The sequence below is a fragment of the Asterias rubens genome, chromosome 13 (genome assembly GCF_902459465.1).
Source record: "Asterias rubens chromosome 13, eAstRub1.3, whole genome shotgun sequence".
NCBI lineage: Eukaryota > Metazoa > Echinodermata > Asteroidea > Forcipulatida > Asteriidae > Asterias > Asterias rubens.
In genome coordinates, this window is record NC_047074.1 from 3,936,346 (window position 1) to 3,953,931 (window position 17,586).

General features: G+C 38.7%; 1 protein-coding gene across 1 annotated transcript in view; it reads left to right on the forward strand.

The window, feature by feature from the left end:
* LOC117298641 (sucrase-isomaltase, intestinal-like) overlaps positions 1-17,586 on the forward strand; it is a 42,760-nt gene that overhangs the window by 14,857 nt on the left and 10,317 nt on the right. The window contains exons 19-36 of the mRNA XM_033781958.1: positions 194-282; positions 549-610; positions 1,416-1,571; positions 2,111-2,163; positions 5,122-5,467; positions 6,501-6,641; positions 7,508-7,707; positions 8,458-8,635; positions 9,196-9,289; positions 9,603-9,715; positions 10,155-10,280; positions 10,708-10,833; positions 11,754-11,873; positions 12,849-12,962; positions 14,632-14,719; positions 15,544-15,661; positions 16,819-16,955; positions 17,546-17,580. Of these exons, the coding sequence (XP_033637849.1) occupies positions 194-282; positions 549-610; positions 1,416-1,571; positions 2,111-2,163; positions 5,122-5,467; positions 6,501-6,641; positions 7,508-7,707; positions 8,458-8,635; positions 9,196-9,289; positions 9,603-9,715; positions 10,155-10,280; positions 10,708-10,833; positions 11,754-11,873; positions 12,849-12,962; positions 14,632-14,719; positions 15,544-15,661; positions 16,819-16,955; positions 17,546-17,580 (2,296 nt within the window). The remainder of the gene's footprint in view (positions 1-193; positions 283-548; positions 611-1,415; positions 1,572-2,110; positions 2,164-5,121; positions 5,468-6,500; positions 6,642-7,507; positions 7,708-8,457; positions 8,636-9,195; positions 9,290-9,602; positions 9,716-10,154; positions 10,281-10,707; positions 10,834-11,753; positions 11,874-12,848; positions 12,963-14,631; positions 14,720-15,543; positions 15,662-16,818; positions 16,956-17,545; positions 17,581-17,586) is intronic.

Sequence of the window (17,586 nt, forward strand, 5' to 3'; positions counted from 1 at the left end):
GTCCTGGAAAAAAAAACCACCACACACCGGGGTCGACCCAGAGAAGCTAAACGAACGCACCCATTCTGATGGGCCTACCTATTGTTTTACATAGTTTTGAGTACAGAGTGAAACTGCTTAGTTGTTCAATTAATACATATTTAACCAATATAGCTTGTGTAATTTACAAAATTGTTTTGACTCTTAACATTAGCCGTATGAACCCAATGGGGCTGATTGTAGCTCTGGATGAAAACGAATCAGCGAGTGGTCAACTGTTTTGGGACGACGGCGAATCCAGGGGTAAGTACCTTAATTGTGTTTAATAGTCTAATATAATTTAAGGGCGAAAAGCAATGCTGGTATTAGATTCATCAGAGACCGCAATTTCATTAGCACAAACAGTTCAGATTATAGTCTTACGTCCAGATGGAATCATGGAGGTTGCTACCTCCATGATGGAATTAAAAGAGCACCACCACTAGCACTCCCGGCGATTGTTATTTCTTTTTAATGTGAAGTTATTTAATAATCATATGCCATCGATTTTGTTTCCCTCCTTTGTGCAGATTCTTTAGCCAATGGAGAGTACATTCTTACGGAATTCTCCGTAGAAAAAGCCAGCGGAATGGTAAGAAAATTGGAGGCTTTTGAATGCTAGGTGGCAGCAGACTTACCAGCAATATTACCATAGACCTTTTCGCAAATACCGGGGCGCGCGCGTAAAGCTTGGAATTAGGTGCATTGTGGTCTAGCTGGTATCCAAATTTGATTCATATCTATCCCACAATGCACCTCATTCAACAGTCTGCGCTTGCGCATTGGTATTTGCGATAAGGTCTATTGTTAACGTCGCCCGAAAGATGATTACCTTACCGAGTCTGCTGCCACCAATACAGTCCCCTAAAGTCTCCCATTGACGTCACACAGTGTACATTCGGCCATCTTAATTGGCAAATTTAAGTCCCTGAATGGTCACACAAAACCACTTTCTAGTTTGATACGGCTCAAATCCAAAACCAAAGTAGCTCGTAAAGATGGCGTCAATTGGAAATAATTAGTAAGTATTTTAAACGAACTGAGATAATAATAACTCTTTAATAGAGGTCCTGACCAAATTCTGGGTCAGTGTGACCAAGAAACTGTGTTAGAATGACCCAGAAATGGGTCAATCTGACGCAGAATCCTAGTCCAAATACCATTTTGTGATCCGTTTCCAAGTCAAACTAACCTTGAAATAGGTCCCCATGGAACCGGAATCTAAATCAATTCTGAACCGGGAGATAAAGACTGGAGTGTATTTTTTTCGTATTTTTTGTGAACTCAAACGCATCTGTACAACGACAACAACAACAAATCGTTTTTTGTTGTTTATTAGAAGGTCAATAACAGAAACTTGTTACAAATGTCTTGAATCCTCTTCTTTTTGTTTACAGGGAACCCTTCAGATAACCCCAAGTATCACCAAATATGGCAATACATTGGCATTCGAGACTATACACGTGATGGGGTTAAAGAGCGTTCCAACAACGGCTATGGCGAACGGGGTCCCAGTACAAAGTCAGAACTTTCAGTTCGATGACGACAAAAAGGTACCACAAAGTTTAAAGTATTCTATTTTGTATAGTTGAATATCTCATTTACTCATCTAATTTGATGTTACCCTTATACACTGATGTGTATAAAGCACTGTATACTCAGTATTTGTCGAGTTCTGTTAAAAAACATCAAGGGATTCGAACCCACGACCAGTGCGGGTTCGAATCCCTAGAGTAGACGTCTTACCGCTAGAACACAAAGCTAGCACGGGGGCAGTTAGAGTCATAAGAAGCGGGTACCGCAACGATTTACACGTTATTTTTTTTACATCGGGACTGAAGGAATATATTTTGTTGTTTACACTTACACAAATGTTTATAAGCATTGAGCTCGGTACTTTTGCATCGGGGATAACGAAAAGAATTTGTATCGTTTTCTACTTTTAATATTTGGTCTTGTAATTACAGCAACATTAAAAGTGAATGAAATTAAATAATTACAAAGGTCATTATTTGTGTAGATTTATTGTCAATAGCCTGTGCACACAATGTATGTGATAATTCGAATGAATTTGTATTTGTTTATTTGACAGATGCTGACGCTGACTGGACTAGATCTGGGGATAACCAACTCACACACCGTACAGTGGGAGGAATAAAGACTCAAAGTGTATTAAAGAAGTTAAACATTAAGAATACCAATTTATTAAGTTTGCATCTGTTCATTAACGACACTATAGGGTGCGTTCGATTAGCTTCCCTGGGTCTACCTCGCGGTGCTCACTCGGGTGAGCCCCTACAAAGAGCTAAACGAACGACCACTCACCGCTCTCGTAGTGACGTCGTTTACCTGGGGACAGCCCCCAAGGGACCCACTCCACCAGCAGGGCACTAGGGCTGACCTGGGTGAGCCCCTGGAATGACGTCAAAAGCTATACGAACGCACCGGGGCAGACCAGGGATAACCCAGGGAAGATAAACGAACGCACCCATAGATACAGCTAGATGCATCACTCAACTACGTCATGCAGTGACGTCCGTGTCACATGACCAATAACACTCCTTGAGTAGTATACAGTATTATGTTGTCATTATTATGTTGCGCACCCAACTAAAGATATTACCCAAACATTCTCTGTCATCATTGGTACCCATTTACTCATGGGCGAAAAGAAGCAATTATAGTTAAGTTTTTACTCAAAGACAGAACATTTCTTGAAAATGACCAACATTTGTATCCACGCTGACTTGGCCAAGAGAATTCGAGTATGGTGCAATAGACTTGGCCACAATAAGCCACATTTTATCAATTTCATTTTTTAATAGACTTAAGAGATAAATAAATGTTAATAAAAGTGGGTTTAATGTGTTTAGTTCTAACAACTATCCAGGTGCCAGTTTAATTTGTTGTTGAGTTAAATTTTGGTATTGCTACTGTTTCCTGCAACCCGTGCTTCTTCTTACAATCAAATACGAGTCCAAAATTTACAAAACTTTGCTCGTTACTTTTTTTGCATATTATACTAAAATTTAGCGCATTTCAATTTAAAAGGCGGACACAATGTTATAACCTAAATTGGGACACATTGCATCGCTTTTTTACCTTTTATACTGCAATCAAGTTGTATAAAGTAACATTTTATTGTAAGTGTGAAATGTTTTTGTCTACTTCACATTTTCTGGCTTAGATTGGTTAAACATGGTGCCCTATTACAGGATAAGGACAATCACTGGTCTTGTCTATGGCCCAATAATTTAAAGACACTGGACAGTCACTATTGGTAATTGTCAAAGACCAGTCTTCTCACTTGCTGTATCTCAACATATGCACAAAATAACAAACCTGTGAAAATTTGAACTCAATCGGTCGTTGAAGTTGCGAGATAGTAATGACAGAAAAAAACACCCTTGTCACAGAGTTGTGTGCTTTCAGATGCTTGATTTCGAGACCTCACATTCTAAATCTGAGGTCTCGAAATCAAATTCGTGGAAAATTACTTCTTTCTCAAAAACTACGTCACTTCAGAGGGAGCCGTTTCTCACAATGTTTTATACTATCAACCTCTCCCCATCACTCGTTACCAAGTAAGGTTTTATGCTGATAATTATCTTGAGTAATAACCAATAGTGTCCACTGCGATTAAGTTGATGTAATTATTTCATTTGATAAACGTTGCTTTAATTCCATATCTGTGTTTATGATTAGACTTGTTCGCAAAATACTCGTTACGTGCGCGTTAGGTGTGGAATGAGGTGCATGCTGGTCTAGCTAGCGATCAAGTTATGCTAGCTAGACCAGCATGCACCTCATTCAACAGTTAGCGCTTGCGCAATGGGTATTTGCGCAAAGGTCTATGGTCAGAGGTGATGTAGTATGTCAACTTGCACTTTGCATCGTCTGCATGCAGTGTATGCATAATGTTTGTTCGTCACATTGTGTTGTTTTTTTCACCACGTATTATGTGGCTGCAAAATGTGTGTCAATTGTCTGCTGAGAGATTGTGCATCTGAAATCATCCGGTCTGATTATTTTAGACAAGTTATAGGCCAAAGAGTTGTATAGTAACCACCGTTGGTAGCGCCCTTTCGGTGGCTCCCTCCTTTTGTCTCAAACAGATTTTCACTGCAACAATAAATTAAATAAGTTTAAATTGGAGGACGTGATACGCATTGAGAAATTTTGGGGGGGGACGCGAGAATAAGAATTTCTGTGCCTATCGTAAGATGCTAAACACATCTTCCCTGAAACGAAGTACTTTTGGTTAACTGTGTTTTTTTATCAACACAACGTAAATACAACGCGCAACCAATTTTTCAATGCATGTGTCGATGTACCTTTGTTAACTATCCCTGTATAGTCCCGGCCCCAAAATAATGTTTTCTTAAAAAAAGCTTACAGATCACCCACTGTTCTCAAAAACTCCTGTACACTCTAAAGCTCTGTTCCAACAGTCAATGATGTAGCCTAATCCTTTACTTAACTTTCTACAATAAACAATAAGTGCTTACACCTGTGCCTGTTTACCCACAAACGGTTATGTATCAAAGAATGTTTTAGTTTTTTGGTATAAATCTAATTTCAATCATTCATACACGATACTAATATAATAGGTGTACTGCGCTAGACAGTGGCGAGCACAAGATCTAACAGACGAAAACAAACAAACATCAACACCTAACAAAAATATGCCCCACGCTAAATGTGTAAATGATTAACTAATCCGTGCATTCTTACCTTACTGAATCACTACACGGTTTAGCGTTATATCAATAGTCAGCCCTACGGCAGTGAATGGTACTGCCTAGCCCATAAATACGTGCACTTTGGACTGTCGAGTTACCAATTAATGAAAAATATAAAAGAGTTATCTCACATCTGCAAAATAACCGCCATAGGTGGCAGCCATTTTGAAAATATCACCATAGCTCAAAATGTTGCACCTAAGTTTGAGTTTGGAATGAACAACTACAACTAGACACATAATAAGTTAAACTGCTCCAAACGAGGATAGGCTATATTAATAAGTACGCTTAGAACACGGTAAGGAACGCTGTAATTTTGGAGTAAAAATCGGTGGAGGAAAGAGGTTTTTGTGTGTATGTGATTGGACGCACCCTTTCTGTTGAACCGAGGAGACGACCATACAGCAGATATGGCGCTCAAAGGACCGCTGATTGTAGGATTGTGTGTGTTTCTCGGGTGCCTGTTTCTAGTCATGTTACCCTCGTTGATCGTCACGGCACGACCGTACTCCAACTGGCGATTCAGGGAGGTGCAGTGCGAGTACAGCGCCCAGAATGAGGAGAATAATCGGCTGGATTGCTTCCCGGAGTTGAAGATGCCAACCGAGAGAGAGTGCCAGGCTAGGGGGTGCTGCTACGTCGATGTGACCGTCAACCGAGAGGCCGTGGTGCCGGAATGTTACTTGCCAAGGGGAGTGGGTTATGAGGTAAGACAATCTATGTGTTCCCACTTTGGTTTTTATTTAGTGATGGACTTAAAAGCAACTTATTTATCGTGTAGGACCGTTTGATTGTTATAGTCCTATATTAAAGGCAGTGTACACTATTGGTATTTACTCAAAATAATTATCATCATAAAACCTTTCTTAATTACAAGTAAGTAATGGGGAGAGGTTGATGGTATAAAACATTGAGAGAAACGGCTCCCTCTGAAGTGACGTAGGTTTCGAGAAAGAAGTCATTTTTCACGAATTTGATTTCGAGACCTCAAGTTTAGAACTTGAGGTCGCGCTTTTGACACGCGCTTTAACTTGCGTCTGTGTTCTGCGTGATGACCAGAGTGTGCAATTTCGTAGATCTGCTCGAGTTGCCAATCAAAGGTCAAATTACGGGAGAATATCCAGGGAATACAACAACAACAAAAAATGTCAAAGAATTACTCAATTTTGTCCTACCTTTGAAGGATTTTCTGAAATGGTTCAAGTTACGTATTTTGAAAATTAATAAAAGTACCAAACACGCACGTGCTGTATTAAGAGATAGACATTTCACCTCGAAGTGAGGTTTGTTATAAATCTCCAATGAGCCGTGGTGGTTCCGGGGAAGAACTATACCACTGAATATATGTATAACATTATGCCTCTGCACACTTCTCTTGAAGGTATCTTCACAGTGCAAAATTTCAAATCCTATTGGGATTTCTGAGGGATCACTAACCACTGCAGACCCAAATAAGGCAAAGCATTTAAATATAACAAAGAGACTGAATAATCGCCTACTGATAGAGTATTCATGGAGTATAGTCAACTTTTATTAAACTCACAACTACTGAAGAGGAAAATACTAAATTCACATGTCTCCGTGAGTTTAATTCCGTCACTGATCAAGTTCTTAATCCTGTTGGTTTCTTAATGTAGTTGGTTTTACTAGTAGTTTGTGTAAATTTGTACATTGAAGAAACTTGAATAAATTCCCCCCTCCAGGAAAAAAAAAGTTCTTAATCCTTTATCCCATGAACAGGTGATGGGAGCCAAACAGGTCCTTACATCGGGGTACGAGTTGTATCTGCAGAGAATCAACACTCCAAGGTTCTTTCACAGGGAGGCAGAGAACCTCGTGGTGCATGTAGACGAGCAGGCAGAGAATAGACTCCACGTCAAGGTGCTGTAATTTGTTCGTCTTGGAAGTTCAATGTATTATTGGGTATAAATCAATGTGTTAAAACACGTCACCTTTTCGCAAAATAGTTGAACACGGATGAGGTCAAGACTAGATCCAAAAAGCTGGGATCGCTAACTTGTCAGTGTGTTTCTGTTGTTCCCATAGAAGTGCAATGTCACCGAACCGAGGCTTGAAGGAAACATAGTCTGGTCTCCCAATATGTACTGAGTATATAACTCTCATTGTCACTGTGTAAACAGGGAACCTGTCGACACATGATCTGATTCTCAACTGAGCTTATTCTTGCACTTTTTATCTAGAAACTCAACCTAACATTTTTAACTTAGACTATTTTTACATAGCCTGGACTGTCAATTAGCTACCTAGAATATTGACCATTCCCCGAAATTTCCTGGCAGAAGTTTGATGTTGGAGATTCAGCCATTTCAGCACAAATTAATGTGTTGTGAACAAAATATTAATAAGTGCGTGATAAAATGAATTGTTATAAACGGTACTGTTAGAAAAACACGATGGCGTGAGCGTACACGTTTATTCTGATGCTGTCACTAAGTTTTATGTTGGTATCTATTACGGTTCCCAATTTATGCCACATGACATTTGCCGATAGAGCCTTCTCAGTCTATGGACCCAAAATCTAGAATAAACATCCAAATCAAATTAGGGACACAACATCCTTTAACACATTCAAGAAACTTCTGTTTGAAAGCCCACTTGTTTCAGGAGGCCTACCATCAATGACTTATTTATTTTTCATGTGAGCATTTAAGCAAACCTTTGATTTGGGTGCTTTACAAATTGATTTATGATTGATTGAAAACCCCTGCTTGCTTTTACTTGCACAGATCTCCGAATACCACTACGTCAATTATCAAGACTGGAAGTTCCCCGTGAAGATGGACCGATTGTGGGAGCCTCGCTATGAAGTTCCAATCGAGGTCACAAGACCCGCAAGACAGTCTGCGTGGAAAGACTACATCTTCAACTACACTACCAACCCGTTCACTATGCAGCTAACCAGGCGAATAAGTAACCGTTTTAACATGTAAGTAAACAATTATCGCGAGTACAGTTTATTCAAGTCCAAAGCAAGTTGAATACAATCCTTAAATACATTTTCGGTAACTCCCTTTTCAACTTATATTTAAACCACAAACCCGTTCACTATGCAGTTGTCCAGGTGAATAACTATAACCGATTTAACATGTACGAGGAAAAGTATCGCAAGATCAGTTTGTTCAAGTCTTCATCAAGTTAAACACAATCGTTAAATGAATATCAAATTCCGTTTCAACACAGGCTACAGCAACACACATATTATAGCTTTGCTTCTAAAATGAGAGCGGGAAAAGGAATTTTAAAGAGATTTTTTAATAGGCTATTATCTGAAGAGATGATATTTTAGAGATTGTTGGAAGCGTCAGATGGCGTGTGGTTTTTCCCGAGAGGTTCAAGGTCGCACCAACTGCTCTTTTCAGAGCCTCGTCTGATTTCGTTTGTTCTGGTTGTGAAGTTAAGAACCTAATCGCTGTACCAGCCAAGAACCCAATGGATAGAAGACACGAAAAAAAAGTTTTCAGCTTGAGATGTCGTATAGACAAACCCGAGAGTATTATTCCAGAGAAAACACACACACAGTCATGTAGGAAGTGAACACCCATCCCATTATAGTGCCCCCTGCTGGGATTTGAACCGGGTCCTAAAGGTGACGGAAGGCGAGGGAAATCACCACTTCGCCAACCAGACAACCGAAGAACTTCGAATTTAATTCTGTTCATGATTCTCTTGCTTGCAGGATTGATACCTCATTGGGAGCCCTAGTGTTTGAGGACCAATTCTTGCAGATCACGATGAAGTTGCCTAACTCCGTACTCTATGGCTTCGGGGAGCACAAGAAGAAGCGACTTCGTCACGGCATGAACTGGAGAAATGTAGGCATGTTCAGTGCCCCTGGACATGTGGATGATGACCAGGTGAGTTTTAACAAGCAGAAGCATGGCTCAAAGTTTACATTGGACCACTAGCCTGAGGCCAATGGTTTCAGTGTCAAGACAACTTATTTTCTTTATCTCAAAAGAACTTTGAAATGTTGAGATTGAGTCTCACAAAATCTTTCAATCCTGCTGTAGTATTACCCATAAAACAGAGCTTTTAATTAATAATATTAATAATAATAACCCGTTTCTATATAGCGTTTTTCACGACCGGAGGGCGTCGTTCAAAAGAAACAGTTCAGATGATAACACCGTGTTTGCATTTTGATTCTTGTAGTATCTTTTCATTTTTTTGATAAAATACAACCCGTTCCAGTGAAAGACTCTGAACTACAAGTCCTGCGGTCTTGTGGAGTTTTCCACCAAATTAGAGCCCTGCTAGATGTACGGGAAGGAGGTGAACCCCGGAGATTCTGTCCCCCATAATGGGAGAAGTTAACATGGGCTGAAGGATGTGGTTCAAAGAAGAGAGAAGAGAGAGGGGATTATTATCATTTATTTTTGCAAAGTTACCAGACATTTTTGTTTTGCAGCAAGAGAATGCCAACTTGTACGGCCACCATCCATTCTTTATGAATATCGACGACGATGGAAATGCGTTTGGAGTGTATTTCCACAACAGTAACGCTATGGGTATGTAAACAAACCACTACAGATTTACCCAAACCAAATAGTGTTCTCGTAATTTGTTTAACACATCTCCAAAATTATGCATACTCCTTGAAAGATGATGCTGTTTACAGACCACCAGTTTTTATTGATATAACAACGTTTTATTGAACAGAATATGAAATACTTTTTAACCAACTCAAATTAAATGTGTACTGTTACTACAATACTACTTGTATCACACGCTTCGTATGATCATTTCGTTTCGTTTAGCTGAATGTCATCATTCAGACGAAATTGTTCAGATCTTTACCGTATTTGCTTCTATTCCCTATAGATGTGCATTTAACGCCAATGCCTGCAGTAACCTGGCGGACAACGGGTGGTATTTTGGATTTCTACATCTTCACCGGACCAACCCCACAACAAGTCATCCAACAATATCAAGAGGTACGATTGCATAATGTTACTTCTTGAATTTAATACCGCAGATATGGATTTATAAGATCAAGAATGATCCCAGGAACAGTCACAGATCGATTAATTTTTCAAGAGGAAGGTAAACTGAAGGGCCCGGGAAAAAACCCTTGTGGCATATTATGGAGAGCACCATACAACTCACATATACAGCCTTGGCTGGGAATCGAACATGGGGTCGATTTCACAAAGAGTTAGTCCTAAGTTAGGACTAGTAACTCGGCCTAACTCGAGATAAGACTAGTCCTAACTCTTTGTGAAATCCACCCAGGGCCATATTGGTGAAAGTTGCTTTCAGCACTAGCCACCCAAGCCACCCTCAAAGTTACGTCTGAAATCGTTTATTTATATTTGAAAAACATGACTTACTAAAGTCAATGGTGTTTCGTTCTTGTTCCATTTCTCTGTGCAGGTGATTGGGCGTCCTGAGATTCCGCCTTACTGGGCGCTTGGGCTTCATCTCGGAATGGAATCTTTTCAAAATGCAGACGCCTTAGAAAAATTCGTGGATGACAACATCAAGGCTGGAGTGCCTTTTGTAAGTTATCAATACAATTATGTGAAATAGATATAGCTTATTGAAGTGTTGATTTGGTCTGACTTGGGACTGGTTGGGTCTGATGTTCCCTTGTGGTTTATTACTTGATAGAGTATTGGCCGAGACCAAGGCACGATGCACCGACACAGAAGAGAAAAACTAAGGCGCGCACTTATAACATTTCCTACATTTTTTTTGTTTGACCGTGGGAAGAGTTTTATTTTATTCCAAGTAGGCACTCTCTCTCAAACTTCAAAACCAAACTGAAAACTCACTTGTCCAGGTTAAACAATTAAAACTGCATGAATTTACAACGACGTTGAACTGGACAGATGTTGAATTGGACACGGATAATGTTACCGTTGGTTTAAGCAATATTATAATAGCTTTATATAATATTTAAACAAATCATTGCTTTCTTTATTAGGATGTGGTTTTCAGTGGAATGGACTACCAGAACTATTACCTTACATTCACTCACAACGAAGAGAAAGTCAGGAAAGCATTCGTCGAGGATCTGCACTCCAAATATATGAAATACGCCATTCATTTGGTTGGTATTACAGTGTGATGATGAAATGTTTTATATAGGATTTGTTTTTCGGGGATGCTTTGTTCTTTTGTATTTTATTCATAGTTTTCACTTAAAGGCAGTGAACACTATTGATAATTACTCAAAATAATTTTTAGCATAAAACCTTACTTGGTATCGAGTAATGGGGAGCTGTTGATAGTATCAAACATTGTGAGAAACGGCTCCCTCTGAAGTGACGTAGTTTAAAAAAAAAATACATTACTTCAGAGGGAGCCGTTTCTCACAATGTTTTATACTATCAACAACTCCCCATTACTCGCTACCAAGTACGGTTTTATGCTAACAATTATTTTAAGTAGTTACCAATTGTGTCTAGTGCTTTTAAATGGAAGTCATTAATATGAGTTTATATTGGACAATCCCCCTTAGGCACATAAAAACGAACACTGTGAAAAGGTTTATAACTCTAAGTAATGTATATTATGTCAGACGTTTTAAAGGCAGTGGACACTATTGACAATTACTCAAAATAATTATTAGCATAAGACCTGTATTAGTAACAAGTAATGGGCAGCTGTTGGTAGTATGAAACATTGTGAGAAACGGCTCCCTCTGAAGTAAACGTACTTTTTGAGAAAGAAGTAATTTGCCACGAATTTGATTTCGAGACCTCAGATTTAGAATTTGAGGTCTCGAAATCAAGCATCTGAAAGCACACAACTCTGTGACAAGGGTGTTTTTTTCTGTCATTATTATCTCGCAACTTCAACGACCGATTGAGTTCAAATATTCACAGGTTTGTTATTTTATGCATATGTTGAGATACACCAAGTGAGAAGACTGGTCTTCGACAAGTACCAATAGTGTCCAATGTATTCAAGTCCTCATAATAACCTTCGTTACTTTTCACATAAATATGTGGGTTTTTTCCATGACAGACCCCAGCGTTAAGCAGCCACCAGCCAAGGGCAAAGTTCGACTATTTTCCATTCTACTACGCCGAGAAGCATGGTATATTGGTCAACAGATCGGACAAGCTTACGCCTGCATTTGGAGTGGTGAGTCAAAGCATACAGAACAAAATTGTCATTCACACTATACCATGATCACAGTCACAACCGCGTCAAAGCTAAACCTCCAAAGTGGGAGACTTTGGGAATGCTAGGTGGCAGCAGACTTACCAGGTAAATTTCCATCGTTACGTAGTTCTGAGCGTGCGCACATGACCGAGAACAATGTATTTTACCTGGTAAGTCTGCTGCCACCAAGCGTCCCAAAAGTCTCCCATTGATTTCTAAATACATTTACCACCACACATAGTTAAGTTCAAATAAAAAGCTCACATTTTTAATCTGAAAGAGTGTTACGAACGGTTTCGTCCGCGGCACACTTCATTTTGGCAGACAATATTTTGTCGACTCAACGGTTCAGACACAACTGGTCGGACATAAAGGTCCCAAAATGGTTCTTGGAAAATGGACCATGTTAGTCAACAAATCAAAGAGAAGTTTAACATACCCATAAACTTTTTTTTAAATCTTATATAGCTTTGTACACGGTTTAGGCACAACTGTAAGGCATCTTGGACAAACAAACTCTTGACAAATTAAAGAACAGTTTAAATCTAACATTCTATATCCCCTTTGCAAATTTAACATCTTTTATATCGTTGCAGTACCCGCTGCCAAAACATAATAACAATGATGATAATAAATTACATTTATAAGATTCGAACATAGGATTCGAACTGCCTCGAGCTACCGGGCAATCTCGGTAGTCTAGTTGGTAAAACACTGCTCTAGAATTGCAAGGGTCGTGGGTTCGAATCCCACCCGAGTATTATGCCTGTGATATTTTGTTCACAGGATATGGGGAAGTACTGAGTATACAGTGCTAACACACATCGGTGTATGGGTAAAAATCAAAATGAATATTTTTTCCCCCGATGCAACTTTAACATCTATTGTAGTTTAAATCTTCCAGAAACATTTCAAAAACCTGAATCAGTTTTTAAATACTTGTTTTCTCGTCAGAGTTGGCATGGCGAGACGGCTTACATGGACTTCACCCACGAGTTCGCCAAGGTGCACTGGGCTGCATTTGCACAAGGGCTCCACGATGAACTACCCTTCGATGGAATTATAATGGTGAGTTATATTCATGTGCCATATGCCTACGGTTTTAAAGCGGGTCATTTTCCCCGTTGAAGGTTGGAACTCTTTTAGCCAAAACAATACTTTAAAGACAGTGGACACTATTGGTAATTACTCAAAGTAATTATTAGCATAAAACCTTACTTGGTAACGAGTCATGGAGAGCTGTTGATAGTATAACATATTGTGAGAAACAGCTCACTCTGAAGTAACGTAGTTTTTGAGAAAGAAGCAATCACTAAAATATTTAAATTTGATTTCGAGACCTCATAATTAGATTTTGAGGTCTCGAAATCTAGCATCTTAAAGCACACAACTTGTGCAACAAGGGCGTTTTTCCTCCAAAATTCTCTCGCAACTTCGACGACCAATTGAGCTCAAATTTTCACAGGTTTGTTGTTTTATGCATATGTTGAGAAACACCAAGTGAGAAGACTGGTCTTTGACAACCAAAGGTGTCCTGGGGTGGATTTCACAAAGGTAGTCCTAACTTAGGACTAGTCCTAGGCAATGCTAAGAGATATAGGACCAGTCCTAAGCTAGGACCAGTAACCTATCCTAACTTAGGACTAGCCCTATCTCTTAGCATTGTCTAGGACTAGTCCTAAGAAAATCCACCCCAGTGTCTTTTAGATACCTTGTATAATTCATGCATGTAGTTTCATGCCGAATTTCATAAAGCTGTTGTTAGCACAAACAAAAAAAGCTTAGAAGTATAGCAGAAACAGGTTACCCAGCCCACCTGTGTGTGACTAGTTCCACAATCAATTTGGGACTTTATGGAGTCAAAAATTTGGTTCTATACAAAAAAGACGGACCCTGTAATTCACAAAGTGAAATGAACCACAAAATGTCGAGTAATATTTGTGTGATTCATTGTGTGTTACTTTTAAAATATATTTTCAACTAACCTCATTACAAACGCCTTTATAGCAAAAAATGCCCAATCCATAAGGGAATGTCCTTTCAATGTTTGTGGTGAACTAATTTATTAAATAAATCACAATACAAACTTATAAACCGCACTTTTTAAACAAAATACTCACGGCCCGAGAAAAAAGGAAAACAAATGTAGTCTATACTCAGAAAAAGAAACTATAAAAGTGTCAAGCTCTATCTTCAGAAAATTACATTTTATGTCAATAACTTCCAGTTCCAGTAAACAGCTAAGTTTCTTAGTACGAGTTTGAAAGGTTTTGAGAGAATGCGTGTGTCTGATGACGTTAGGAAGTTTGGTTCATAAAGACCGGTGCAATGTGAGCAAATGCACGGTCGCCATATAGTGGGTGGTGGTCGGATTGAGGCAGAAGACTATTTCCTCAGTTTCCTCAGCTAAACAAAAATGTGATACTAATAAGATTTTTCTCAACTGGAAAATGTTTTTTTGTAAATTGAAAGATAACATATTTTCAGCTATGTTCCACTTCATGCTATCTTTCAGTTTGGAAAGACAGTAATTTTCAAGTTGAACTATTTACTAAAGCTTGTAATGAATCTACACTCAACTGTAGATTATGTTACGAATCTACACTTATGTGTAGATTCGTAAAAATAATCTACACTTTCAGCAATAGGTTGACGTCACATAAATAGTTTAATAGAAGAAGATCTTTGATGTAGTTGGCAACCGAGTCATGATTTTTTTTTTTTTTTTGGGTTATAGACCGAGAATGAACCGGCTAACTTTGTAAACGGAGCTCGCTCTGGGTGTGACTTGGAAAGCAAATGGAACAATCCTCCTTACAATGCGAGTAAGTCATTTATTTTTTTTATTAAATTTCTTAAATGAAAGCAATTCCAAATGGTTAAATTATATCTAGGTTACTTACATCGCATGCTTGCCCTCAAAAGATTTATTTCTGACCAAAACTGTTAACTGAAACTACCAAAGATTACAACAATCAAAAAATAGAATTTCAATGGATTCCACATCCTTTGTCCTCGCCACTTCACTCCTATTGGTTCATAGCCACCAATATTGTTTCTGAAATAGAAACTTTGATTGGCTGTTATTTTCCCGCTTCTTTCTGGATCCTTTCCTTAATCCCTTTCCCCTCTCTTTTTTCTATAAATGGATATGTATTTGTTTGTACTTGTGTTATGCCTCTGAAGATTGTCGGGTTTGGATCGAAAGCTAAGGCCACCTACCCTATTCATTATATTATTGCAATTTGTTTATGTTTTATACAACTGAAGTTATTCACTTGGATTGCATTATCATTTAAATTTTGGGAATTGGTCAGTTAAACTTTTTTTTCCTTGTTTCTTGTAAATGATACCAATAATTATTTCCCAAACAAATCTTTTCCCCGTTGTGGCAAGATCTTTTTCGACAAGGAGAATTTCCCCTAACTTTTTGGCAAATTGTGTAAAGATATCATCTGATAGCACCGTCTTCGAAACAGCTCATGTTAAAGTGTTTTGATACCTATGAGATCAATTTTTTGGTCATGACATGAACCCCTACTGTGAACGAAGATGCTTGTAATATGATAAACTTCATTAGTCGTATTTTTTGCGAGAAGAGGTGAAAATTCGTGTCCTATATTAACCCCATTATGTTTTGGCTCTACAGAGCTGAAGACCTCTATGCTTTTCCGCGAAACGTTGTGTATGGACAGCCAAATGGCTAAGGGAATCAACTACAACCTTCACAGTCTCTACGGACACTTCTCTGCTGAAGCCAGCAACTAGTAAGTATTGTGGTAGCAAAAGAGGGGTTTAGCTGCACGTTAAGCGAGCAAAAACGTGAACGTGAACGTCAACAAACTGTGTAACTAGGTGATGACGTCACCACATTTGGGCTTATTCCATGATGTCATGCTCACGTATGACTTCTGCACGTCCAAACCTGACGTGAAATGGTAACTTCACGTATGCTTAATAAAGGGTCTGGTTACTTTTGGTAGGACAAAAAAACAGTGTCCACAGATTTACATTAAACTTACAAAGTTTGAAGATAATGATGGTAGAAAGCTTCCCTGGAAATATTACTTGCTGAGGTGCTGTAGTTTATGAGAAATGAGTAAAACAATGTCAAGAAAATATTTTTTGTCTCAGTGATCATGAGACGAAAATTATTTTAGCATGTAAACACTATTTTCATGACATTGTCTTATTCATTTCTCAAAAACAACAGCACTTCAGCATCTAAAATCTTAAGGTATACTTTCTACACATCATTGTCTTCAAACTGTGTAAGTTTAATGTAAATCGATGGACATTGTGTTTTGTGTTACAAAAAGTACCCAAATCCTTTAAAACGTGAGATTTTTACAACACATTTTCTGACGAGTCACGTTCACGTATTTGCTCGCGCAAAGTACAGTTTAACCTCCCTAAAAACTCTGCATTCTACGTATTCGGGTCAGATTTGACCCAGATTTTGGGCCACCGGGCCCGACGATTCTGGTTCAAGTTGACCCAGTTCTGGGTGCTGATAACCCAGGTGGGTGATGAGGCAGACTGATAGACTGGAAATTGACTAATAAATTGGACAGATTCCGGGTCAAACTGAACTGACCCAGAATGGGTCAGCACCTGTGACCAGGAATCCGGGACGGAGTATTATGGAAGTTTCTAGGGTAATACCTGAATGGCAGCATAATGTGCCACAGCACCTTGTAAACCATTGTTTACGGTGCTATGTAAAAGGAGTAAAGATAATTCAAACGATAGTTCCACATACCTTGCAGGAAAATACTGAATGTGCGCTTAGAAACAACCGTATTAAGCACCTAATAAATGTTGAATCTATTGATATTATGATCACATGTAAATGGGAAAGGATGTGAATTTATCAAACAAGACTGAATATGATTACTAACACAATACTAATTTATGTTTACAGTGCTGGTAGCTTGCTGAAAAACAACAAGCGAGCCATGACTCTAACCAGGGCATCGTTCGCTGGGACTGGACAATTTGCTGGTCACTTCCTGGGGAGGAACAAGGCCACATGGGAAGACATGTACCAATCCATGATAGGTGAGTTATACAGGCAGATTAAATGAGTGATGATCGAGGAGAAAATGAGTAGGAATGAACTATTATGAGTACATTTCCGGGTACAACTTGCGAAGAAGAGTTGAGTTTAGTGTTTAAAACGTCAATACCACAATAACGGCTCTTTTCAGAGCAAGCACTCCACCAAAAGGAGATTTACACATGGTTGTACCCGCAACTATACAAACTCTTATATTTATCCACACCCTACAACGCTTCAAAAATTAATTTGTTTATACGAGACGTCGTTATCATTTGAAGACATAATATATATGTTCCTTTTTGCGGCAGTCAAATTCAAGTTGGTTTTAAATTAGGGAGACACGAGTGTGAATTAAAATGCGTTTGCTGAACATGACCGGGATACCCATACTCATTTAAACAAGAGGCAACAAGTTTTACAACAAATTTAAGCAAAAATGCCAACCAAGAACAAATCTTTCTCTTTCTGACGGTGTCGTACTAAACCCAAACAACTATTGGCTAATACAATTCATTGTGTATGCTTTTATGAGATTCTTTTAAAATTGTGTGGGAAAATGTGTAATGATCGTATACATTTATTATTTCAGGAGTTGATGAGTTCAACATGTTCGGCATTCCCTTTGTAAGT